This window comes from Hylaeus volcanicus, chromosome 4 (assembly GCF_026283585.1).
Source record: "Hylaeus volcanicus isolate JK05 chromosome 4, UHH_iyHylVolc1.0_haploid, whole genome shotgun sequence".
NCBI classification, from domain to species: Eukaryota; Metazoa; Arthropoda; class Insecta; order Hymenoptera; family Colletidae; genus Hylaeus; species Hylaeus volcanicus.
In genome coordinates, this window is record NC_071979.1 from 14,187,871 (window position 1) to 14,214,901 (window position 27,031).

The 27,031-nt window shown below is 33.3% G+C and overlaps 2 protein-coding genes across 3 annotated transcripts; both read right to left on the bottom strand.

The window, feature by feature from the left end:
• Positions 1-166: 166 nt before the first annotated feature.
• LOC128874863 (DNA replication licensing factor Mcm6) lies at positions 167-4,384 on the bottom strand. The gene is made up of 11 exons (XM_054119980.1): positions 3,786-4,384; positions 3,515-3,658; positions 3,116-3,380; positions 2,828-3,030; positions 2,552-2,753; positions 1,948-2,478; positions 1,571-1,876; positions 1,134-1,467; positions 848-967; positions 621-760; positions 167-547 (listed from the first exon to the last, which is right to left on the bottom strand). The coding sequence occupies exons 1-11, from the start codon at positions 3,875-3,877 to the stop codon at positions 434-436; spliced, it is 2,451 nt and encodes an 816-aa protein (XP_053975955.1). The 5' UTR covers positions 3,878-4,384; the 3' UTR covers positions 167-433.
• A 3,660-nt stretch (positions 4,385-8,044) lies between these two features.
• On the bottom strand, positions 8,045-26,095 carry LOC128874864 (uncharacterized). 2 transcript variants are annotated; one of them, XM_054119981.1, is made up of 6 exons: positions 25,669-26,095; positions 21,693-22,617; positions 16,027-16,367; positions 15,766-15,929; positions 13,670-13,854; positions 8,045-12,934 (listed from the first exon to the last, which is right to left on the bottom strand). In XM_054119981.1, exons 2-6 carry the CDS (start codon positions 21,795-21,797, stop codon positions 12,638-12,640), a joined length of 1,092 nt encoding a protein of 363 aa, XP_053975956.1. In that variant the 5' UTR covers positions 21,798-22,617; positions 25,669-26,095; the 3' UTR covers positions 8,045-12,637. The 2 variants fall into 2 exon arrangements, with proteins under 2 accessions (XP_053975956.1, XP_053975957.1); XM_054119982.1 differs by lacking the exon at positions 25,669-26,095 and adding an exon at positions 24,875-25,249.
• Between the last annotated feature and the right edge of the window lie 936 nt (positions 26,096-27,031).

The following is a 27,031-nucleotide window of genomic DNA, read 5'->3' on the forward strand; positions in this document are numbered from 1 at the left end:
CGTATTGGAATTATGGCCGATTTCACATTTTGGTATCAGGAGCACATAATATGCGAAGAGGTGGCACGGGAAATTTTGGTACGTGTCAAATTCCGGTATGAATTTTACATTTTGGTATCAGGAGAACATGATTTATGAAGGTGAATTAAATAAATGCTCGTTGCATATAAATATAAGTGTTTATTTTAAAAAATCGCTTGAAAAATACATAGCGGCATCATTTTTCTTTGTAGATACAAAAATTCATATTCATATGTATTCATAAAAATTGAGCAAATAAAGGTACAGTTTAATTTAATTATATACAAACAATTAAAGATAAAATTTTATGGTATCAGTATCAGTTTCGAGTTTACCTTTACCTTTATTTGTTATTATTTTATTAAACACTGTAGCATGAAATTATATTCGCGAATGCGTGTATTGGAATAACTTAAACATCAAGTATATAATTAGGATGCACAACAAGTAATGGGTCATCGTCTTCTTCGTCAATTGTACCCTTGCTTTTAAGGTCACATGTAGAAAGGGGTATTATAATTTGATCCTAAAAGAACAATACTATTAGTTGTACATGAAATATAATTTAGAAGATTTTAAGCAATGAATTCAATACGTACGTGATATGTTAACCTATCGATGATTTTTTCGATAAAATTTTTCCTTTCCAGTAATTCTTCTTCTGAATCTATTTGGTCTTGAATTTGATCGAGATACCAGGCTACAAGTTCCGATTTCCTTAACCCGGCTCTCGCATCATCTATATAAGAAGTTCTTCTTTACTCTTTTAATTTAACAAAAATATCTACTTAACTATTTACATTTTTTGTCATCTTGAATATCATACCAACAGTAGAAGTTTCGGCGCGATTTTCTTCACTCCTCATATATAATACCAACATATTAGATAAATTCTTGTACTCTTCGAAGGACATTGTTAATTTCTTTTTTTCTCCATCTCCCGTTTCTATAAATATATATATATAACAAAAAGTAAAAAGAAAGAAAAACACCAGTTTCGTATATAAATTTGAACACAAAAATGAAGTTTAAATGAAATTTTTAATTGATTAAATGAAACATTAAATTCAAATTAAACTTAAATTTAATAGAAATAAAATAACATAATTTACGAGGAGTAACAGGTGTTTTATCATGATCGTCTAGCGCATTGAGAGCAGCCATAACTGGAGGAGCATCATCCAGAAGGACCTCTGTATTTCCATCTTCAGATTCCTCTAAATCTATATCTGGCTGTTCTACGGTTACGATACTTTTACTTAATAGCCGTTTTGCCTCTTTCACATGTTTTACAGAGACTTCATCTAAACATTCTAATTTAGCCTTAGCTTCGGATAATCGTATAAGACTTTCTAACTGTCGAACAGTAACTCGCCACGTTCCAGAACCACTGCCAGTTCTTTGTCTAAGTGCTGTGTAACTATCGACTAAAAATTCTGCAGCTTCCTATTATGTTTTAGAAATCAATGCAGTTGGTTTAACTTATAATTAATTTGCATTTAAAAGAAATGTAGATGTTTCAACTGATAATCAATTTGCATTATAATACCTGGCTCAATATAGGCTTAAAATGTTTGGCAAAATTAATGTATCTAACAATCTCAGATTGTGAGTACACTGTTTCAAAATCTTGCCAATTGTCACAATGTAGATCAATAATTCTTTTAGCGATCGCATTATCAATGATTTCATTGCATTCATCAACTATAATAAAGAATAAATCAAATCTAGACATAATGGGAGCCGTTAGTTGAACATTTTGTTGCAACGATTTTTTCCTGTCATAACGTCCACCAACAGGATTCGCTGCTGCTAATATTGATGTTCGAGCATTTAAAGTTGCTCTTACACCAGCCTGATAATAAATGTCTTATTAATAATATATAATATGGAAAACGTAATAGAAACTATTTTATATTTAGAAACCTTGGCTAAGGAAATAGTTTGTTGCTCCATAGCTTCGTGTATAGCGACTTGATCTTTGAGATCCATTTTATCAAATTCATCGATACAACAAATACCTTGATCGGCAAGCATTAAAGCACCAGCTTCAATGACAAAATCAGGAGACTCTTCGTCTCTTACGACAGCTGCGGTTAACCCAGCTGCAGAAGATGCTTTTCCTGAAGTGTAAATAGATCTTGGAGTAATTTCAGCAACGCTCTTTAAAAGTTGAGATTTCGCTGTGCTAGGATCACCAACAATGCAGCAATTTATATCCCCTCGTAACGAGGTGCCTTCTAATGTTATCTTTGGAACACCACCAAACAGCATTAAAGTGATTCCCTTTTTAACTTCATCATTGCCGTGTATCGAAGAAAACAAACTATTAACGAGATTCTGGTACAAATTTTTATCGCGACTCATTTCATATATACGATTCCACTCTGCTTCAGTCATTCGTTTCTTCATCATTTCTTGTGATATTTCTTCCATGTTTGTCTCCATACCACCAAACTATAAGAATTAAGTATTAAGATTGCCATATTTGATTACAAAAGTGTTTATTCATAATGCTGATTGTTTGTACCCTAAAACTTGTTGGTGTAACACTACATGCTAGAAACGCAGTTTTATATGTGAGTTCTCTGGATCCTAATGCTTTCAAGCCTGTCACTCCATCTCCTGGTTCTACACTTTTATTTCGCTTTGCCTTAGGATCCATTCTTACGCCAGGAAGAGAAAGAACTCCAACATCTGGTATAACTATAAGAGTTCCTGTAAAGTCATATCTACAAAATGCAAAATAATATATACAAATCATTAGAAAGCAAACGACAATGTATTACTATATTCTATGTAATACCTATCACCAGCTTGTACAGTTTCTACTGCTTCAGATCTTAAAATAATTTCAAGCGAGCGAGGAATGCATCCCCTAGGAAGTTCAGCTTGTGTTTCCTGTACTCTGATTTTTTGAAAATCCACAAAAACTGAATTATCCACATCCAATAGGAAACGTCGCCTATTACTACATACTGGATTGTGACAAATTGTTGGATTTGTGAACTAAAAAATGTCATTTGTACTATAGTCAAGTACCAACCATACCATACCATACCATATATTTATTATTAAAATACTTATGCTATACCTTAAATTGTTGTTCCACGTGCTTTATTACAGCATTACAATCCATGCAAATAAATGTTCCGAGTAATAATTCTGGATGAACTGGATGCGTTCGTATTACTTGTCCAGATATGCGTATTAGGGTACCCAATTTTGATGCATTTAATTCTCTTAATTTTTGTCTAGTTGGTACTTCTACAAAACTCACATAACATTCCTTCTCTTTTCTTAATTCAGCAACATCTCTGACAAAATTATATAACGCTTGGCACAAATATGGATAAATCCTACAAAACAAGATTATATAGTTAAATATGCTAAATATTGATAAAGTAATCGATCGATTAAAAGATACATTTGATTTAAAAATATAAATATTTACAGTCTACTAAGAAGCAGAACAGTATCATAAAATTTCTACCTGTAATATTCTTCAACTATGGTTGTTGAAAGTACTTGATTGTATTCATCTACATCATCAAAAATCACTTCCAAAGTACAGTGTTCTGGGCTTATGAGTTCTTTTGCTGGCTCGAGATATTTTACAACTCCATCTTCTTTAAACCTAATTAAAAAAATAAGGGAATAAATTATAGAAAAGCTATAAAACACAATTCAATGAAATCATGTATAATTCTATGACATGTGTTTATTGTTAAACGAATTGTTTTCAACAATGCGAAAGACCTTACTCTTCAAGAAAATCTTGAAATAACTTCTGGCACTTGATTCCGACTTCATCTGGTATACGCCTCAAAGAATTTGGACCATCCCCAACATCCATTTTTCAATAACTAATAAAACTTAGTCTATCCGTATAAAATTATATTTGATTCAATTCTGGCGTCCAACAAAACACACCTGTAGAATTTGGCGGTAATAGTCTGTGGGCTAGTTTTCAAATCTCAAAATTTTCGTTGATTTACAAAATATATCCAAATAAACTAAACTTAAAATCTTTGTATAATATTGATGATAATCCTTCAATATTAAGTTGTAGATCATATTTTAATAATAAGATAGCGAACCAGTAAACTCTAGTAACAGAACCATATGTTAAGAAAGAATCTCATTGGCCCACTACTTTTGTGTCCAGAGGGCCTATTCTCGAGTCGTACGATCAGTTTTCGTATACGCAAGTTGGTCACTTTCACATGATGTCGCTTCAAACGGTATTCTCGATCGAAAGCGCTGATTCGTATACGAAATGTTTCGTACGGTTTGCATCGGGTGGGTGATGACCACACGAAACGCAAGGAATGAATCAACACATAACATGGCCGTTGCGCGGTATTTTAAAAAAGAACGGTCGCTTCAAGATTCTAAAACATAACAATTAAAAATTGTTTAATCTTGTTAAATGTTCGAATGAGATTAATAAAAAAATTTATTAAAAATACTTAAATATTGTATATTGATTATGAATCTTATGAAACATTGTGTTAAGTATTATTATCAATTTTTAATGCTAAATGAGGTTTGGGTACATTTTACAATAAAACTAAATTTCAAATTTATATACAATCTTTAGCTTTATATAAAAATAATGTTATTATTCGTCACTTTCGCTTTTTTATTATGCAGTTCGCTTAAAAATAAGATCACATTTTTTTTTATCACTATTTTGGAACATTTTCAGTAATTCTTCATACTCCATTATTGCCGCAAGTTTTTAAATCATGTAATCACTTAGTATACCTTTCATTGGTAAGTATGATTTTACCTTTAAACTTATTTGCTGTTTATGTATAAATTTATTTACTTCAGAAGTAAAGGGAGTTGCACTCCGCAATAAATCATCAGACTTTAATAAGTTTTTCAAAAACAATGACGTCATATACAGCTTCGAGGAAATTTTCCCTTTAATTTCCCTTCATTTCCTGGCAGATTTCCCTTTAATTTTCCTTCATTTGATATGTTACTTTAAAAGGATAAAGGAAGAGTTAACGATCAACTGTCCTGAAAAAATGTTAAAATTACAATGTTTAAGTTATAGAGAAGATTTTATTATTGTATATCAAAAACCAACAGTATTTTTAACCGTTAATAATAGTTACAAAAATAGGTATGTATTATACGCAACTCACAAAGTTCTAATTCCTTTTACGACTTTCCACGATGAATCGTCGCCGAGGCATGTCGACATAATGAAGCGAGTAGTAAACATTATTGTATGGCGTTAAAGCTTTCGGTAGCATTCTTATCCTTAAAGCTGCATCATTCGTTTGAACTACAGTATCCCTTATAATAATTCAACAAGCTCATGCAGCTTTAAGTATTTCGTTAACTTAATTACTCGTACACTCTGACTTGGAAAATACACCAATGGAATTTTATCGCTGGATATAATAAATCGTTGATACAGTAAAAACGATTTTTCCAAATTTACAATTATTTCTGAGCAATCCTATAATACGTACAAAAATTAATTTTGTAAAATTAATTAGAAATAATTGCTGTGTCGAGATTTTCCTCGAAAAATGAAACCTGTTAGTCATAAGAACAGTTAGATCATTTAAGGAAACCATAGTCATAAGGAGAAAGGTAGCCATCTAACGGCTGATTTGCTAATAAAAATTTAGAAGGTAAAAAAAGGAGTTATTTTGAATATTTTTTCGTGATAGATACGTACAGAAATTAATTTAATATCATTAATTTGAACCAGTTTATAATAAGATGAAACACCCTAAGTCTTGTATTTATTACGACAAACAAGATTCACTTTATATGTTAATTTTACAATACATTATGGTTTTTGCAAGTAGCACGAAAGATAAAAGTTTCAAAAAACATTACAATCATGCCAAATAGATTTGGTAAATTTTGTTCAGATTTTAGACACGTCTTTTTTTCCAAAGCCACACACGAGTAATTTTAACAGGTGGAAGACAAAAGTTCCTACCGACGCAAAGTACACATTGTTGACACGTTCCGTCTCACACACCCTTTCGCAACACACATAACTTGCATTACACGAGTATTTTACATATTACAGATCGGAAGTACAATACTGCAAGTAACATTTTAACATCGTTATTTACAGAATGATAATGCAAGAAATATCCATTTCTTATTTTTTACACGTAATAAATAAATTCGTACACCTGTACGATTTCCGATAATCTGAGTTAATATCGGACTAATGCAATTTCGCTGTTTGAAGCATCAAGAACATTTTCCCAGAGTGATTCAGATGTATAGGTGCAAACTTAACTGATATGGCAATCTAAACATTTAAATGTTCGCGTCAAATTGGTGACTGCGAAGATGACGCGTGACGTGCATGATGCAAAGGAATGTAAATCTTTTAAACAATTGGATAATCCTCGTTAGTTTACGCTTATTAAAATAAATGCCATTAGCTAACGATAAAAAGGACACACAAGACCCTATTAATAAAAATGAAATTCCAAAATCTTATGATTGATTTTTTTAAATGTTTATAACACTCCTGTTGTTAAATAAATATTATAATACTTTTCAATATTAAAATAAATAATTTATTCATGAAGAAATATTGCTGATTTATTTTATCACCGTTTTCCTCAACCATAGATGTCCACTCATTACTTGTTTCTGGTTACTTCATCATTCACATTATGATTAACTTCCACGCGACAATAATATTTATTACATAATAGCAAGTAAGCCATTCTTTTTACACGTTTGTTGAGCTTCTATTAATAACTTGGTCGAATTTTCTGAAATATCCATACTAGTACTATGGACTCAAAATGGAGTTGTCTTTTCTATTATTAGCGTCACGAATGGATAAATGATGAAACACAATTTCTATAGTACACAGAATAATCTTGTTTTGTTAATAACATTATGTAAGCATCTTCCCAATAACTACATTATCACATGACCGCAGTGGTGAGGGTAGAGTGTTGGTAATTTCCACCGATTTCACGAGTGGTGGTGTATATACAGGATGTCCCAAAATTAATATAAGAACCGAAAATGGAGGATAGCTGAGACGATTCTGAACCACAATTTCCTGTGCAAAAATGTCGTATGGTGCTTCGTTTTTGAATTATTAACACCCTGTATAAGGAGAGCCATTGTTGACGAAATCAAAACCGAGGAAAAGTACTCAGCGATTCAGAAGAAGAGAGTATTGAAAGTGAACAAGAAGAATGTTGAAAACAAAAACTACAATGGTTAACAATGTGGGCAGTACTCGAATTAATTTAGGAAAGAGGACTAACGATAAAATTCGTACTTCCAGCAATACAAAAGATGAGAACACATCATGTGGATAATCAAAACTTAGAAAAGAAACGAATGTAAATGACAATAAGCGATCATATTAAATACATTATTGTACAATTGAAAAAATTAAAATTACAATTAGGAGCGCTTTCTTGATAGGATTTTAGACAACGTCCAATACGACGAAAAATCCTTCATGACATCGTTGAACGAGATACACTTGATACCCACGAGAATCAAATTATTCACCTCGCACTATCAAAACCTTATGCGGGAACAATCTTTATCATTGCAGAACATGGGGAACACTACCATATAATCCACGATTGTACTTGTTCCAACTCAACATGCCGATGTACACGACTCGAAGAAATCTACAACGGATATATTATCAACAGAAACGGAGAACGAAGAAGAGCCCGGAGATATACTAAAACAAATACTCTGAGCTCAGAGTTCAGAATTCAATGATGGTGTAATATCGCAATATATTTATCGACAAATGGAAGACAAATTGATTACATTGAAATCGCTGGGAGAAAGAGGCTACAATCTAATAAAATTGTAAGTATTTCCCTTTCAAAAAATAGAGAACAGGGAAAAGGACACACAGAAACTGAAGTAGAACTAAACGGTGGAAAGAACAATAACGAAACCAGCAAGGACAGCAGCAAAATTTTCAACGGGTCCTGCCGAATACGACGCCACCCGGGGCACAGCCATCATCGGCAACGACAGCAACAGATCAGCACCGTGTGAACCAGTCCCGGTTTGTTCCACTAGAACTGCCAGGAATACAGCCCTACAACATTCCTCATCGACACAGGTAGCGAAATTTCTATCATTACAGAAAAATCACATAAAATTTTCTACAAATCACAGATTCAACGTCTATTGGATTACGAGTTAAACATGTCTGATTTAGTAAATCGACTAAAGGGTGGAGTTAAGATCTCTTTAGATGATCTGAAACAGTTCCAACTCCCCAAAAGCAACGAGGAGTATTACAATCAGTTGGATCACTCTGTAGTGACTTATCGTTATGGGACTCTCTTTTTGTCTACTAAAGGTAGAGTACTAGCTCCTTCCTCTATCCTTAAACTCCATAAAGAACACCCTGCTGAGTTTGATCTCCCCGAATTTCTAAGAGCGGATTATCTCACAGTATCGAGCAGAAAGGAACTACCTAATATGTCGCGAGGCCATGCAACCAACCTTCGATGTTCTGATAAACAAAAGGTGTCTGTTACGAGATTCATCACACGAGATCATGACATGGCTACCATTTTTCATGGTATACCAGGAACTCTTTTCAGCGGCCTTAGCAGAATATTACACCCAACCAGACACATCGATCAAGTTCGTCACCGTCTAACAACTAGAAGACCTTAATCAGCCAATAGAGAAACTATCAGAACCAGCAGACATATACGAGATAATATACGCGATAATAACGAGACCTGTGAATGGCTCAACGAGTTGGTTGTCGCGGTAATCAGGGATGAAGCAAAGGAGGAATAAAATATAGATATAAAATTTTTCGAAAGAACGAAAGGTCCCACGTTATCCTAAGGCAATGTTTAATTATAATTGCACCATTAACCGGTCCAAGGGATATATCCCATTCGAATTACAAGTAGGTTACGAACCCAACAGTATTCTTGACGAACAGGACGAACACTTGAATCTTAGACAAAGAGTAGAGGACTTAAAACTCCAACACGAGAATAAAGTTATTCCAAGGGTAATTTAGTCCTAATTCGAAATTATGTCAGACCTTTAGAAGAGACCTTTAGTCACTCGATTAAAATAAACGAATGTGGAAAACCAACTGTTCATCACCGAACAAACGTCAAATTGTTCAAACAAGGGTCGTTGACTATCACAGACGACGAAACTTAGCCGAAATTTTATGACTGCTCCAACACTGATGATGAACATGGCTACAGTACGAATCACGAGTTAAATCCTAACGGCCCAAAGGGTTAACGAAAAGTATTCGATTACCGAGTTGAGCAACCAGGAAACCATTTTTCTATGACACCTAAGTCGGGTTAGATATATCACGAACAGTGGAAGATAACGGGGACCAAATTCACATGCTCTTCGCGTAATAGATTAATTAAACGAATAAGAAAAATTTCGGCCACATTCAGGGAGAGCCCCCTCTTAGTTATTTCTTGTGTAGTGCACGACAAGCACTGGCAAGACCATATTGCACAAAAAAACTTGATGGAGGTTGCACCTCGAAAGAGCAGGGTCTTCTTGCTACATACAACCGGCTAGTGGAATTGCTCATCGTCAAAGGGAATTGGTCTAGCGAGTATATACTAAAGTACATGATAGGCAATAAGAAATTAGATATCATTTAGAACGCAAGGTAATGGAGACAAGTATCTGATACTTATAATAAACGGTCGCGCACTATTGGAACTTAGTTCATTGAAGAAATCGTATGACTTCATATTATTGGATGATACTCTATCCAATCACTGCTACGCAAATTTTTGTGTCTTTTGTACAATACATTTACATCTATTTTTTACTTACAAATACACAACGACCAATTGCATTCTTCTTTCTGATCTTTGTGTGCTTTCTGACATTACGCATTAAACTTTCTGTTCGTCAACAAATTCCGTCTCTTAAATAAACAAATAAATAAATAAATAAATAAATTTACGATAGTACTTAGATTCACTCCACTAGTCGTATTATCTTCGGCCAATCACGAATCCATATTTCTCACTGCCTCTTATACTTGCAGTGATTATTCTTAGTTCATTAATTTAAAATGGTATTTCGTAATTGTAGACATTTTTATATAAACGAATTTAGTAAGTATCATTCCTCTTGAAAATATTTCTAACTTTAACTAGCAAACAATTTAATACTAATAGGATTATCGAAACTTCTATTGTCTATAATATTGCACTTTACAGAGTATATGTAAACTGTTACGATTAACTGTACGTTTTATTTTAAATATATGTATGTATGTATGTATAATAAGACTTTTCCGTTTCTGTTTACCAATTCTGTTAATCAGTTAAGTTTATACCTGCAACACTGAACACTCTGTACGATCAAACTTCCATGTGATCCCAAAAAATATCAACATCATGAAATACGATATTTGGAGATCCTTTCGATCTTGGGTATTATCTTACTTTATCACCAGTTGTGAAAATATTTTCTTACGATTAAACGTTTTAAAATCTCGTACTTCTGTTTCTTTTTTCTAGCGCTGGTTTCTATTCACTTCTCTATTATCACAAAGCGAAAATGGTTAAAGGATTGGGTAGAAAAAAATCAAAGATTGAAGCATCGGTGGAGATACTTTTCAATTACACTATTTGGAAGAATAGTGAGGAAAATGTGGTTTCCAGCCCAGGCCTACGTGTGCTCATACGCGAATGATGCGATCGCCGCTAATCCAATTCTAATGACTTATCCTGTAGCATTTATCCCGGGCCATAACGTAGTCGCTCAGGCCCCAATTGAAGGAGTTGCGCTATTGCACAAAGAAGAAATAGTAGCTCAACTGTCACTCACACGATTTTCTCGTCCAATTTTTCATGATTACTCAGAAAACGGCGATGACTCAATGTATTTCTTGCGACCCTAGTTCAACCCGGAAAATAAAGTTCCGTTAATTGAGAAGCAGATGCATTTTGATGAACTGAACAACCTTGAAGTGTATTACTTTTACGAAGGAAACGACTTTAGACAACTATTCTCAAATTTCAACCCCACGGGTTACGTGAAGAATGTGGTAATAGCTGACGTTTCAACTGAATCAGAAAAGATGCTTCTAAGATACTCCTTGGTGGGAAGGCATATGAACAAGATTTGGCGCTGGAATGAAAACGAACCGAACAAGATGCTCGCCCGCTCATTCCCAAAAGAATACGTGGCTAACCAAGCAGCTTTGACGACATTTTCAAACAAAATCAGTCAATACTTGGTTAAAAGATTGGAAGATCTTAAATCTTCAACGCCGTAGAAAAGAAACAACTTTTCTAAGTATGGGCTCATATTATACATCTGTCAGTTCTACGGTTACGAATCCACTAATTTTACCCAAGACCGTAATTGTCACGGTTACGTGGGATGCTTAATTCGCTTTACCACAAATGGCAGCCAAAGGCTGCAAATGGCACGACTCTAGCGTCAGCCACGAAGTGCAGAAGCACTTGTACAATAACGATCGAAACGACTCACCTTTTCGTTAAATACTTAAATCTATTTTTTTAGAGAAGGTAACTCGATTAACCCTTTGCGTTCGAGAGGCAACCGTCGGTCACCATTGGGTATCACGCGGTACCTCGAGTGGCGACTGAAAGGCGAACAATTTTGTTTATATTGGATTTCGTTGTTCTTCTCATTAATCTGGATGTGAAATACAGTATAACCTTATTTATCTGACTGGTCTGGGGTCAAGACAGATCCGATAACCGAGTAGTTCAGATAGTAGAGGTCCACTAACTATCCCTTCCATGAACCCTCCACCATAGTTTAGATAATAGAAGCTACGGGAGACTTAAAAGGTATTGAGCTCAGCTAAAAGTTCGTATATCCGAGACTGAGCATGACTTTGTTTGTATACACGAGGTGCTGATAAACGAGGTTCTACTGTATTTTTAGGTCAGCAGTTTGAAGTTGGAGTTACTAGTTCACTCTAGAAAAAATGTTGTCGAGCTCAAAGGGTTAATACATTGAATTCCATGTTGATCACCAGTGATCAGCAGCAGATTTTCCATTTAAACTTCGTCGATCACCGCTGACAACGCATTGAACCTACAACGCTTCCTTAATACGCTTATCATAAATAAACTGTAATACTTGTTAATTTCTTAATGAGATTCATGGCAACAGAAATACTGTAAAGTAATCAGAACACCGTTAAAACACCGATTGCTTCCATTTTGTACATAATAACGAATAATAAATACGAAACTCACTTGACATTAAACGTGTTAACGTTGGCCAGTCGATAACGTCAAGTAAATATTTTCTGACTTGTATGTCCGAAACAAATGACCAAGTAAAATACTTAAAGACGATATTCTTTGGTTGTTTAAGTTGTAATACTAAACAAAAAATCAAAAAGTTCACATTCTTTGAGTCCTTCGTTTGATCAATTATCTCGAACAGACGATTTGAAGTTAATATTCGGTAATAGCGTACCAAGGAAGCGCAAAACGAACCCAAATGATACAATTATATTGCACGGTAGATAATTCCTATCATAAAATACGCGAAGGAGAATCTTGATTAGGCAACAGCCTATTTCTGCGACAGCGATGCGAAGGATACAAAATAATAATCAGAGATGCGCGAGTACCTCGACGGCAGTGATCGGGGGTGTTTGATCCCCGCTTAAAATCACGGGCTCCGATTCAGTCTGAACAATCCTGACCAAGTTCGCGTCCTTCTTGGAAGGTGCGACATTCGTGTTCGAAGCAACATTAGATCTGGCGCAATAACTCGGCGGTCTGCTTTCTCTAGTTGTGCCAGGTGTCACGATACTACCAGCGTTGGACCTGTAGGTCGGCGGAGGCGAGGACGTTGGCTGCAAGCGATCCAGAAGTAATAGTCGAAGCCTGTACTCTTGCATACTCGCCTACAATAAAATCAAGATAGTCAAGATATGTCAAGATAGAATGATTTCTCATCCGTTATAGATTAGAAATGTAGAATAAAAGTTGTTCAAAAGAGGTGAAGCATAAAATTGTTCTTTCGCCTAAATTCCTCGGCAAGAAATTAGGTCTAGCTAGTTCTCGTCGACAAAAATCGAATGATACAGTAATCTCTTTCAAGTTGTCACAAAGGCCGAGCTGTGATAACCTGAACTGAAGGTAGGTAAACGTTAATTATTGTTGTCTCTCTGGCTCAATCAATTTTATACACATTGAGGGGGAAAGTGAGAAACAGTAACATCTACGAATGCATTGAATACTGAAAGGGAATACTGCACCATATTTGAAACTTACCTACCTAACATCACACAATTGTAATGCGAATCTAAAAAGTAATGTGATGTTATGAAAGTTTGCATACAGATAGAGTATATTGACCAATATCAAACATACATTTTTGTATAAACCCTATAGATAGCACATATTAAATAGAACATTAAAATAAAAATGATAGACAATCAGCCTATGCCTCTTATCTTTACAGTCAAATTAAGAATGTCAAGTTTAGGGTATTTCTGCTTGGATATTCAACGAATAACGAACCATTAAATTCTTCTCAGCGAAAGCTTTCCCTACACGTATAGAAATACCATATACTTACGTCCAAAATGTCTTGCAAAACTTAACACAAAAATTATAAGAAATTCCTGAGTTTTCACCTGATAACTCGGCGGTGGAGTTCTAAACTGAAATTCCGGATAAATCATGGCAGCATACGGATGAATTGGCCTCGCTGGTGGGATTCTACCCGAGATCCCCGTAAAACCAAAGAAACTACTGCAATTTTCTCGACTGGTCACTCGCCACGCTACAGCGCTCACAGTTACCAGAACCACTCCTATACCTGAAACAGAACGCGTCTTGTCAGAAAGTATGCGAACTAATTTCAAAAATCAAATACATAGAACAAACTGAGCAGGAAAAAAAGAACTGAAGATATTTATATTTACTAAGTAATATAAATAATACAGATGGAAAGAGGGAAAAATTTACATGTATTTATGTGAGAGGGTTGCGCAGACGTGCGCGTAACTACGAAAACTTAGATAATTGTGTTTCCTTGGGAGATGTTTTCTCAGCTCTCACTGTTCTCACACGATGACTTTCGTGAGAACACACGACAATGCTTAACGATACCGTCGTCTTTAGCTGCTCGATGAGTTCAACTTCGTGTTTCACACGATTCGTTCACACCGTTTAGAAGAGCAGTGTTGAAAACGCACATCTACCATTATTTCATTACTTGAACTTTAGTAACAATTTCAAGCTATAAGTATCATTTAATTAACAATCATTCTTGTAGCTAATATTTCCGCGCATTAAGTAACCAATACTTTCTGTTGGCGCATAAGGAGCAAGTAAACAAAATTTTATTTGAATTAGACAAAAATAGCAAGAGTTATAGCAAAATCACAAATCGCACAGATCTTTTATAGGAATAGGTATCGATAGAGTTAATATACAAAATTTGGTAGGATCAGCGATCTGCTGAGTCCTTTTAACAAATATTAATGTGAATTAATCAACATCATCTATTAGAAAAAATGTTATTACATAGTAGAGAGAATACTGCAATCTGGTAGAATTAGATACTCCTTGTTCTTTTTTTACATTTCTCCACACTCTGATGAGTCTTGAGTAAAAAGTTTTAAAAAAAAGTTACCAAATTCTCTGTGTACGTATGTTGATCAAAAGATTATTAAACATGGAAAAGTTATGGATTTAAATATTCTCTATTTTTAACATTCAAGACTAAATATTCAAAGTTCGCTAATTGTCGTTCTGTCAATTGTCTGCCTACTACCCTGGCGGTCATCTTTATTCACAATTTTGTGGCACCTTCGTCTCACGATCCTTCCACGTGTAGGCGTAAGACGTCAATCTCTGTAGGTTATAGCTTTCTCCCATTGTGAGAGCCATTCTATGCGGGTCGCAGGTTACATGCCCACGTTTAGAAAGTAACCGTTGCGAACACCATTCCCCTTCTTTCGTTATGCCACGACAAGCCAATCTAACCAACGAACGGTCCTCTCGCGATTTCCTACTGCCTCCGCTCCGTATTTCATAACTCCTTGTTTCTGTATTCAGTCACTCCAACCCGTTCCTATTTTTGGTCGATGGCTTCCTTTCCATCTGCAATAGAGTATTCTAGTCCAGTGCGTCACAACAGGTGTGCCGTATAACAAGGGTATAGGTATACCGTAATAAAGTTTGTAATTTATTCAAAGTTTTTATGTTTGTGATTTCGCTATAACTCCTATTATTTTTATTCAATTCAGATGACATTTTTTTTTATTATACTGTATGTTCCGATGAAAAATATAGGCTACTGAATTTGTGAAAATATTAGCTGGAATTATTCTTAAACAGTATTAGGGCTTCCATTACTCAGGGAAGAACCTTATAAAAAGCATTTGAATTTTTACACATAATGTAAAATATAAAAGAATATAATAAATAATGTACTTTGTAAATACTTTGTAAATACAAGTACCCAACACCGCAACGATCACGATTTATCATATGCAACTGACAAACAACAAACATATAAGAAAGTACACCATAGGTATACAACACGCTACAAGAATATAACACACACAGTCAAACAATGCATCACACATACTTCAAACTTATAATATCACACATGTACTACACACACCTATGTAATATAACATATCCTGATACGTACAAATAACAAATAAATATAGACAGTGTGCCGATAAAATGTGGTACCGACAAAAAACATAGCTCTTACCGATCATGAGAAGTGCTACAGCTATGTGATCCCGACCTGAAGCCCTGAGGGCCCCCAGCAGAGCGCCAGCACCCGCGCAGACGAGACCCACTACTCCAACACCCAATATGGACCAACGTACAGGAGGGGAACCGAGGCCGCAACATTGCTTCGGTACAGCGTCCCTGAAAGACAATAAACAATTATTAAAATGATCCACACAATCGTATCTCCTATAATTTGGAAAGTTGAAATGTACTAAGACTTTATATTCGTATTCACCTGCCGAAAGCTGAGACGCTGGTCGAGACTGGGAAGGGTAGACCAAGACTAAGGCCTCTAAGACCCAAATGAGGTGGCGGAGGATGCAGAAATCCTCTTGGAGGTGTTACTAATGGTACTCCCGGTGCGGTAGAAGGCTGACAACCCGGTGATGTACCAGGATACGACGGTGGCAACGAACAGGATCTCAAGGCACGTCGGTGTTCCCTGCGCATCCGTCTTTCTCTTCTACGGGCACATCGAGCGCTGTCCAAGTCCTCCAGTGCCTCTGGCCCGCTGTGGAGCGCCAGTTCCGTCTGCGCCTCCGTCGAAGTGAAAGACCGCGCATTGTCTCGAGACTCCTAGAAAGATGCATTGAAATTAATCATTCTGCATATACATTCAGTTGTTACAAATGGGTTTTCTTAAGGGGTTAGTCGCAGTCAGGAAAATGGAAACGGACAGTTTCTTGTGTGTTTTTTTTAAGGTATTAAATAATAATTTTTCTGAACGAAATGTAAATATATTACAAAGTATGTCTTAAAGAACTGTAAAAGAATTTTTGTTTTGAAATTAATTCATTTCGTCATAACAGGCGATGGCGTGGGTGGCCACTTGGTTTGCGGTGAGCAAGATTTCTTCAAACTGGTGCACCTAAAAACAAAACTGAAGGTAGATTTAGAAAATATATTAGACTAACGGGTCCCTGAACAAAGGATTTTTTATTTTCTTGTATACTTTCTTTTTTATCCTGTATTGAATCGCTTAATTTTAGTGAAAAAATTGAAAATCAACTTCAAATGTACGCCATCTTCTTTTAAATTAATTTTTTCCAAAATCCTTCGTTCAGGGACCCGCTAGACTAATCTATTTTCGAAATCTACCTTTGTTTTTGTTTTCAGGTAAACCAGTGTAGAGAAATCTTGCTCACCGCAAACCTATGTTTTTAAATCATCGTCTACGTCATCGGCTGTTATGACGATATAAATTAAACGTTTCTTAAAACAAAAAATGTTTTTTAGTTCTTTAAAACATGCTTTATAATATACTTAATTGTTACTTACGCAAATTATTATTTAATAACTACAAAATAATCACAAAGAAATGTCGTTTTTCCTCTTCCTGACTGCGACTAACCCCTTAATAACCTATTTATTACATCGCATATTTTTGTGTAGGAAGTTTTTCTTTCTTGTGTTGTGGTTGGCAACTTTTACTGATAAACTTGATAGATGATATGCTGTGATATTTTATATTTTTTAATGGATTGGTAAAGTTGAAATTAATTATGAAAGTCGGAATGTTAAAGAAATATAACATAATTAGTAGATAAATAAAGATTTGTTTAGAAATTGTATCTTCATTAATGTGTTGTTCATGAATAACTTCAAATTACGTATAATTAATTATAATTTGCATAATCGCATATTTGAATTCATTTTCAAATAGACTTCATAGCACATTTACGAAAATACGATGAGAAATAAGAGACGTTCTAGTCTTTAGCGCAGCACCACTTTGAAAAAATAAACAGTGCTTACGGTAATCCCTGATCAAATATCCGTAACTCAGATTTGATCAAAAACCGAGACATTACTGTATGACAGTTTAATGATTGTTTAAGACATAACATTGACTTGTTTTGAATTTCGGGTCAATTCGACGCGGCGAACAGTAACATTTGTAATTATTTAAACAATAGGTGAGGCCTGAACAGGACGAGTGAATTATTTATATAAGTAAACTACGGATATTTATGCAAATACATATTTTGTATGCATGTGCATATTTTATATGCAGATATATGTATACTGAAATGTACAATACATAGAAATACAGAAAATACATAAATAATTACACATATGCAGAATACATATAAACACGGAGGTATATAATATGAAATGGACAGATGTCATAATCGTCATCGTCATCGTCATCATACACAATCATCCATCGTCGTCGTTATCATTATAGGCATCATTATCGTAATCGTTATGATCATCGTCGCCGGTATAACCATCACCATTATACATAATCATCATCGCCATCATCATCATTATAACACGCGGTCATTTAATGTATTCTGCATATATACTATATTATATACGATAAAATGGTGTATGATATGTACGTATTATGTATATTTTATGTATTGTACCTGTGAAAAAGGCATAAACTCTTTGCTGAGATTATAGGTGCGGCGATTTAACCATGTTTTTATTTAATATGATTTATCAGAAATTAATGCCGTAAACCGCAATTCTCCATTACATTTAGTTTATAAATTACATTTATTATAAATATGATATTATCATACTTTAAATGAATGTAACTTCTACATTACACGTGATAGAGAATTGCGGTTTGTGGCATCCTTTTTCTGATAAATTATATTAAATGCAAATCTTGTGAAAAGTTGTGATATAACTTAAAGATATGTAACCAAAGGTTATATTTATGGAATATGTGAAAGATAATTCTAAGAACAGTTAGATGTTTGATACTATGTAATATGTTATAAATTGTAAAGAAAGACAGTGTAAACTGATTGTACAATCATGCACTTTAAATAAATGGTTTGAAATGAAATTATATTAAATGTTAACACTAACAGGAAGCAATTTAACTTGTGTATTAAGCTAGTTGGCTGTTTTTGAATAAAAGGACTTCCTGTTGAATTAAAAGGAGGGGAAGTACCAGAGTTTTCTGCTTTTCTTTGTTTTGTTTTTTTTTGTAACGCTTACTGTGCGCGTTCTGTAGTCAGAATTCTATAGTCAGAAATACAGGGTGTTTGGTGACTGGTGGAACAAGCGAAAACGGAGTGATTCTACATGAAAAATTAAGTTGAAAATATAGAATTAAAAATTGTTCATCTTAGGCTTTGTTTTCGAGAAAATCGACTTTGAATTTTCACCGGGTACGGGTACATTTGATGAATTATTAGATGTACCACTCAGAACTAGAGGAAATTTAATTTTTCAGTACACTGCCACATTTCAGTCGTTAAGTGAGAAATTTTTTAAACCAAAATTACCAAGATAGGATTGGTCGTGCTGGAACAATAGCTTGGCCACCACGCTCTCCTGACTTAACTCCGCTTGACTTTTATTTATGGAGTCATCAATTGTGTATTCTGAAGAAATCACAAGTTGCGAGCAATTGAAAGAAAAGATTACTGTAGCCTTTCATACATTAAAACAATCGAATACGTTAGAAACCGTTCATGGAAATTTAATTAGAAGAGCAGAAGTATGTATTCGGCAGAATGGGCAACATTTTCAGCAATTTCTGGAATAATAAACTTTATGATTACTACACATTCCTAAGTTTCCGTTATGAACTTAATGCGATAATAACCATCATAACTATACACTACAATGAGATTTCGTTACAACGAGACATGATCAAGCACACCCGTACCCGGCGAAAATTCAAAGACAATTTTCTCGAAAACAAAGCTTTCCATGAAAAATTGTTACTCTATATTTTCGACTTATTTTTCCATCTAGAATCGCCCCTTTTTCGCTTGTACCGCCAGTTACCGAACACTCTGTATACATATTTATCACAATTAGTAATAAAAAGTAATACTTATTTGTTCCCATAATCAATAAACGTTAAATATAAGTGACCGACACAAATATTGACCACGATATACATTCTCTGTGTGGACAATTAAATACATTATAGTAGATAAATCTTTAAATTAAACCCCGTTGGATACCTGACGTGTAGAAACATCCGTATTCTGCTTACATAAGCTGCAATCAGAGCTGGGTAAAATACGTATTTTAAATAGTAAATAGTAAATGAATATTTTATTTCGAATCGTGCATGTATTTTTAAAAATAGAATATTTTATTTCGGATCATTCAAGTATTTTTTGAAATAAAATCTTTTATTTGTCATAAAAAATGTTTAAGATAATATTTCAAATACTATTTTATTCGAAAAACACTGAACATATTTGTACCATAGTTCGAAATATTTTATTTTACTAAATTATAGTGTAAAAAACATATATATATATATATATATATCGAATTGAGTAACTCCTTCTTCTTCGAAGTTGGATAAAAAATACATCTATTGTGGTAATCTAAAACGAACGAAGTACTGTTCCTCTGCATTATAAACATATTAGGTGTACTGTAAAGTAATGTCGTTTATGCAATTTTAAATACTTGTTTATCACTCATGAGCTCATTGATTTTTATCGATATGGCATTGAAAATTTGCACACTAAATGGCAAAAGGCTGTTGATAACAAAGGCGATTACGTAATTGATTAAAAATAGAAATTTATTAAAAGTTTGTCCGAATTTAATGTAAAAGAAACTACATTACTTTCCAGTCTACCTAATACATTCAATGTAGTTCTTCAATGATTACTTCTATTAAGAATCTTCAATAAGAATCTTCATAAAATGAATGATGGAAAGAGATATTCTTCAATCGCAAGAAATCATAACATTTGCAAGAAATAGTTTCTCCATCTGTATATCATACATACACAGTTTATTTCCAAATTAAGAACTATGGAAAGTATTCTATTTTATGCTTCATGTTATTAAAACGAAACATATTTTATTTTATGTGTTAGATTATCAAAATAAAATATTTATTTTCATGCTTTAACTATAGATTACCATAATAAACCATTTTATTTTTACGTTTTACATTCTCAAAATAAAATACTTTATTTGCTGAAATTTTATATCCCATTTGAAATACTATTTTATTTGAATTCTGAATAATCTATTATTTAAAATAGTATTTAAAATATTTGTAGAGAAAATATTTTATAACATATAAAATACATAAAATATATTAAATATTTAAAATATTTGTAGAGAAAATATTTTAAATACTATTGTAAATAATAGATTCTTCAAAATTCAAATAAAATAGTATTTCAAATGGGATATAAAATTTCAGCAAATAAAATATTTTATTTTGATAATGTAAAACGTAAAATAAAATAATTTATTTTGGTAATCTACAGTTAAAGCATGAAAATAAATATTTTATTTTGATAATCTAACACATAAAAAAAAATTGTTTCATTTTAATAACATAAAGCATAATATAGAATACTTTCTATAGCTCTTAATCTGAAAATAAACTGCGTAAATATGATACACAGATGGAGAAACTATTTCCTGCGATTGAAGAATATCTCTTTCCATCGCTCATTTTATGAAGATTCTTAATAGAAGTATTCATTGAAGAACTACATTGAATGTATGTTTATAATGCAGAGGAAAAGTACTTCGTTCGTTTTAGATTACCAAAATAAATATATTTTACACTATAATTTAGTAAAATAAAAATATTTTATTTGCTGATAATTAATTAAATAAATAAAATATTCCGAACTATGGCACAAATATTTTTAGTGTTTTTCAAATAAAATATTATTTGAAATATTATCTTAAACATTTATCTTGAACATTTTTTATAACGAATAAAATATTTTATTCTTAAAAATACTTGCATGATTCAAAATAAAATATTTTATTTTTAAAAATACATGCATGATCCGAAATAAAATATTTATTTACTGTCTATTATTTAAAATACGTGTTTTACCCAGCTTTGAATACAGTCGATCAACGAGTTTCGTATATGAAAGAAAATGTGAAAAGTAGCAAATAACATGCAACATAATAGAGAAAATGATATACCTGCGGTCTGTTGAGGTGATTGTTCCTAGCATTATCGACGGTCGCACAGCCCACTGTGACGACACTGACAGGTCTCGGGGCATTCTCGGATAGAGCCCCGGCCATCGTACGACTCTGAACATCGGACTCCAGGGTAAAGCACCTTCCCTTTTGCTTTCACAACTTCGCTCGCTATCACGCTTATCCTAAACTCCAGTTTTCCACGTTTCGCTCGTAATCTCCCCTCTCCTCTGCACTCGTTTCCACCAGCATCCACTCTGGCGTATCTCTGTCCTTTTCGCGTCACGTCTTTCTCTCTTTGTCCCGTTCCTATCGAGTATCACTTCACTAGGTATCTCGCTTTTCATTTATTCCGATCGAGTGCACCTTTTCTTCGCCAACATCTCTTTTCTATCTTTTTCGCGTTCTTTTTATTCCTTTCATTTTCATATTTTCTCTGCGTAATCCCCTATGCCGCTCTCTCCCCCGAAATCCCTCGAGCTCTATGTATACTTGCCGCCTTTCTTTCAACCTTTATTTTCGCTTTACAGACATGTCCCCTCCTCTGTCGTTGTCTGCTTCTGGTTTCCTCTGTCTTTCGTTACCCATTTGCACTGTACTTTCCCGCCGTTCCGACTCTCGTCGCCTCTTTTGTCCAACAAAGCACGGAACCATATGCTTTTGTCTGTTCCTCATACGTTGCGCGGCATGCTTTAATCTTTCGTTTCCCCACTAGGTATCGTCTCTACCCTTGTTTTTTCCCCGAATACGTTTCAGCTGCACTCTTCGACAGTTTCTTTCACTTTCCGGAGACTTTTAGCAAGAAACGTTTAATACCTAACCTTTATTCTTATCACAACACGGCGACAGGTTCTCGTTGATTTTCCCATCGGTGGTAAACAAAGAGTACGCGCGAGAAACGTCCATTTCTCCCTTGTGCTTCACCCTGAAATTTACCATCAAACGAAATCGTTTAACCCCTCTGTTGCAAGAAATTATTTCTTGGGTATTTATGTCTAATAATCCACGAATTATTCGATACTCGAACTAAGTATCTCGTTTACAAAAATGTTATTAATGAAGACAGTTTGAGATTATTTTGTCTTTGTTTTGGATAAAGATTAAAAATGAATTTTTATTATTACCGTTCACGACCTATTTGTATGAGTTTATTTTCGACCTTGGTTCAATTAAAAATAAAGAAACAGGTTTAATTTAGTAATGATATTAATTTTTTCCTTTTAAAAACCACGACCCCTCCACGTCTACTATTAATTAAACATGAATTTCATGAAGAGAACTTTCTAACTAATCTCTCAAGATAGGATTCAAGTTGCAATTTCAAGAATCTGAACTGGATAAACAAGATTTACCTACTCATATCTATTATATAAAAATAATATTCATGTGAAACGTGTAACACTAAAATTACTGTAGACCATGTTATTCATTGTTGAAATAAATTTTATAATGATAGATTTCGTTTTATTATCAATGTTAGATATTAATTATTGAAAATTTGTTAAAGAATGAGTGTAACATGTACATCTTATTCAAAGATTTTAAATAAAACTATCTTTTCAACTGCATCATTATTCGTTTATCCCACTAAATCTATTAAAGATAATAAATAATAAAAAATGTAAACTAAACATATCATAATCAATCCATTACTACAACTAGTTTCAAACATAAAAAACAGAAAACATTTTATTAACTGTATTTTGTCACTTTTAACGACCTATTAAATTATCAAGTTTACTGCTCGAATAATCTACAACAGTACATCTATATTTATCTCGTATAATGGTCTTTAACCTCTTCAAACTTATATGTATATTGTAATGTATGTGAACGTTAGGATTGGTCATTGAAACAATCTATCAATTAATGATGGAAATAATTTTACACTAATACAGTATACCAAATTATAAGAAAGACGATATAGCTAAGAACCTTTAGAATAATATTAATATGAAACGTGACATGTTTTACTTGTCTATCATTCTTTATCTATTATTCTTTTTATAGAAACCTTTCTTTGAATTAGGTGAACTAGAAATAAGTCAATAAATATCAATGTAATTATTAAAAGTCACATTCGTATGATTTTATAATTTGATTACAGTTTGTGAAATCTAAATAACTCGAGGCATAGAATGAATACTTTCCCTGTCCATAGAAAAAATTCAGGATTGAAGAGATTAATGAACAATACATCATTATTATTCAAGTAAAAAAATAGAAGTTTGTTTTCAGATTCACTGAAACGTCATATTAAGATTTAAGATAGACTTATAACTGCAAGTATCTCTACTACACCATTGCACTTTAATTAAGTACTTATTTATCCTACTTTACTTGAATAATACATAACGAATAAAATCAACATAGTAATCTAACTGCGTCATTTACTCAATTAAACTGTTAAATTTTTATTTGTTCATTGTGAAATATTTCATTGTACATTCTGTAATTCAGATTCTAATTTTCATTCAATGAGTAATAGATATACAATTGCTTATATTTTAAGAATTCTAAGTAAGAATTCTGCTTGTTTCTGATTTTAATACAGTAAAGAAACATTATGAAAATTTTCTTTAGAAACTCAGAAAAAGTTTCTTTGAGCTATACAGCTGACGGAAAAGTACTACTCTAACCACACCAGCTAACAAATTCGCTATGCACTAATTTTATACTCGTACATCGCACAACAGCGAATCATCGAAACATAAATGACTTCTATTTATAAGTATATAGCAATAACATATTACAATAATATGCCAAATTGCCAAAAAAGTACAAAGTAAAAATAAAGCAATATTGGAGGAATCTAAGAATTACACATTACATGTAACGCTTCAATTTTTTACGTGGAGATGTAAAACTGCAATACCGAAGTAAACAGTATAAAATAGACTCAATTTTGGGTTAATATTAGTTATTAGTTTGTACCAGACTGTGTCAAGATGCATATGCGTACTGAGTACTTGTATTTGTTAATATTTGTGTAATCTGGTTAAATAAATAATTAAATTTCAAGACTGAAATATTCCACAATGAGCAAGTGAAAATAATGACTTTTTTCATTATTTATTATATTGTTCGAATAAATATGATCAATGTCTGCTTGTAATATTGTACGAGCATCAATTGTCTAATAGAATTTTGAATTTTCATCGACGATAAAACTCGTAACTGACCTGAAACTAACTGTATGGCGACGTTTACGTTGCAAATTATCGTCGCACTCGCGACCGACCGTTTTGACAAACGGTACTTTTCGCGCTTATGTGTTTCTACGTCTTTACGCGTTGGTTCAGCGATTCGATGATACACTATGATAATTTTCAATCGAGCTATTCACTGCTCATGTAAACGTTTAACCTTCGTAAAACACGCGATTCACTCTTACCTAATTATTCTTAGTTGTACATAAAAAAAAAAAGGAACTGCAGAAAATAGCTACTGCAAACACGTTTCGAAGCAATTATTTCATACGAATAGTAGATAACGAATAAATACTCTGCATAGCAATTTATTCGAATGAGCATTTAAACAAATAAATTTCTATTTATTCAACGCAAAATATAATGTCGTTCTATCATTCAGGTTCTAATTTTTATTTAACGAATAACGAATGAAAAGTTGTTTACGTTCTATTCGTTATTTGAAAGTTGTATTCAGCCAAGAATCTCGCAGATTCGTATTTGTCTTCGTCACGACGAGCCTATCCTTCTATTGTCCGAAAAAAAATCAAAAGTAGGACACTGAAAGCAACAAACTTGAGAAAGAGTTTCCGCAAAATATCATTCAATGACCTGATACTTTCAGCTATTCAGCTGTCGTTTATCACTAAAACTGCTCAATTCGGTTTTATCTTTACAATTTTCTGCATCCTAAAGTTTCATGATAGAAATTATTGTGAGGATAGCGGACAATCGGCCACTCTCGACAGTCCGAGTGTTGGAAAATTATTGACAGAAATGGTACCCACGCATGCATGATTTCCAAAGTAACGCAACACTGCCTACGAAGACGTTGTAAACACTTTCACGTTGACGATAACAGATAAGAATTGGTATCCTTCCAATCTGATTTCGAAACTACTGTAAATCACTGAATTTCGACGATCCATTTAAAAATCGAGATACCCGCACAACACGATCTTGTAGCAACTAGTATGGAAGACAGTCGAGTACGAAGAAGCCATCCATCTCGAAATCACACTTAGCACACAGCCTGTAGCACTTTATTTATTCTTCGAACCAAAATATCGCGTTTCTTGGATTCACACTTTGTTGTTCTTTACATCGTTACATGAACTTCCACTAACGTCCGTGAAAATGGGTCGACTCGCGTTACTTCGGTTTTCGTACGAACGCCATCGAAAACAACATATCTCAACGCAGGTAGCGGCTATACTGTCGCCGCACAAACTGTACAATGTGCGGCAAACTCCCTCTCCCTACCACCTCTCTCGCGCTGCGCGCGCAGCCATGAAGCACTAATATAACAGAAACGAAACTAAGTTTTTCAAATACAAATGTATAGTTTTATTGTTTATTATTACTACTATGCTTCCGTCTCCTTTATAATTCAATTTCGTAATTTAGAAACCGTACAAGCCTGTCAGGAATTTTCCAATGACATTATATATACTTTAAAAAATTGTTCTGATATCATCGTAAAATTCATTTGTTTATCGAATTTAATATTTTTATTCTATTGAAGAGGACCATGAAACTTCGTGATTTAAGACCACTATAACATTCTTTATATTTGACATAACTTGCCGTTAAATTTTAACTCAAAGTCCCGCCATTTTCTAATTTTATTAATTCTTGGTTTACATAAATCATTCATTTAATATTATATTAATCTCTTTGAATAAATTTTCTTTTTTATAATTGTTGCATGTATAGAATTAATAAAATTCATATCGATCCTAATTATGTATTACGTTTTGTAATATTTTGTATTACTTAAACATTCCAAAACACTACTTTTAATTTATTGTATTTAACAATGTATCATGTAGCATACAATTTGTTATAAATAACATTTATATCACAATGATGCAGTAATACACTATCCTTCTTTGCAATATTGTGTTTGAAGATTATAAGATATAAAACTATTTATTCAAGGTTTAATTAAAAAAAGAAGTAGAGTGCTATTTTATTTTCATATTAAACAAATGTAACTTATATACTTTAAAGAAATACAATGCTTAAAATCGATATTAGTATTCTAACAATATTTGTGAATGTATTTTAATAGTTAGTATTGCTTATTGATTTTACATTAAAAGTAATGTAATTTACACAAACACATCAGTGATCAAAATGCAGCTCATA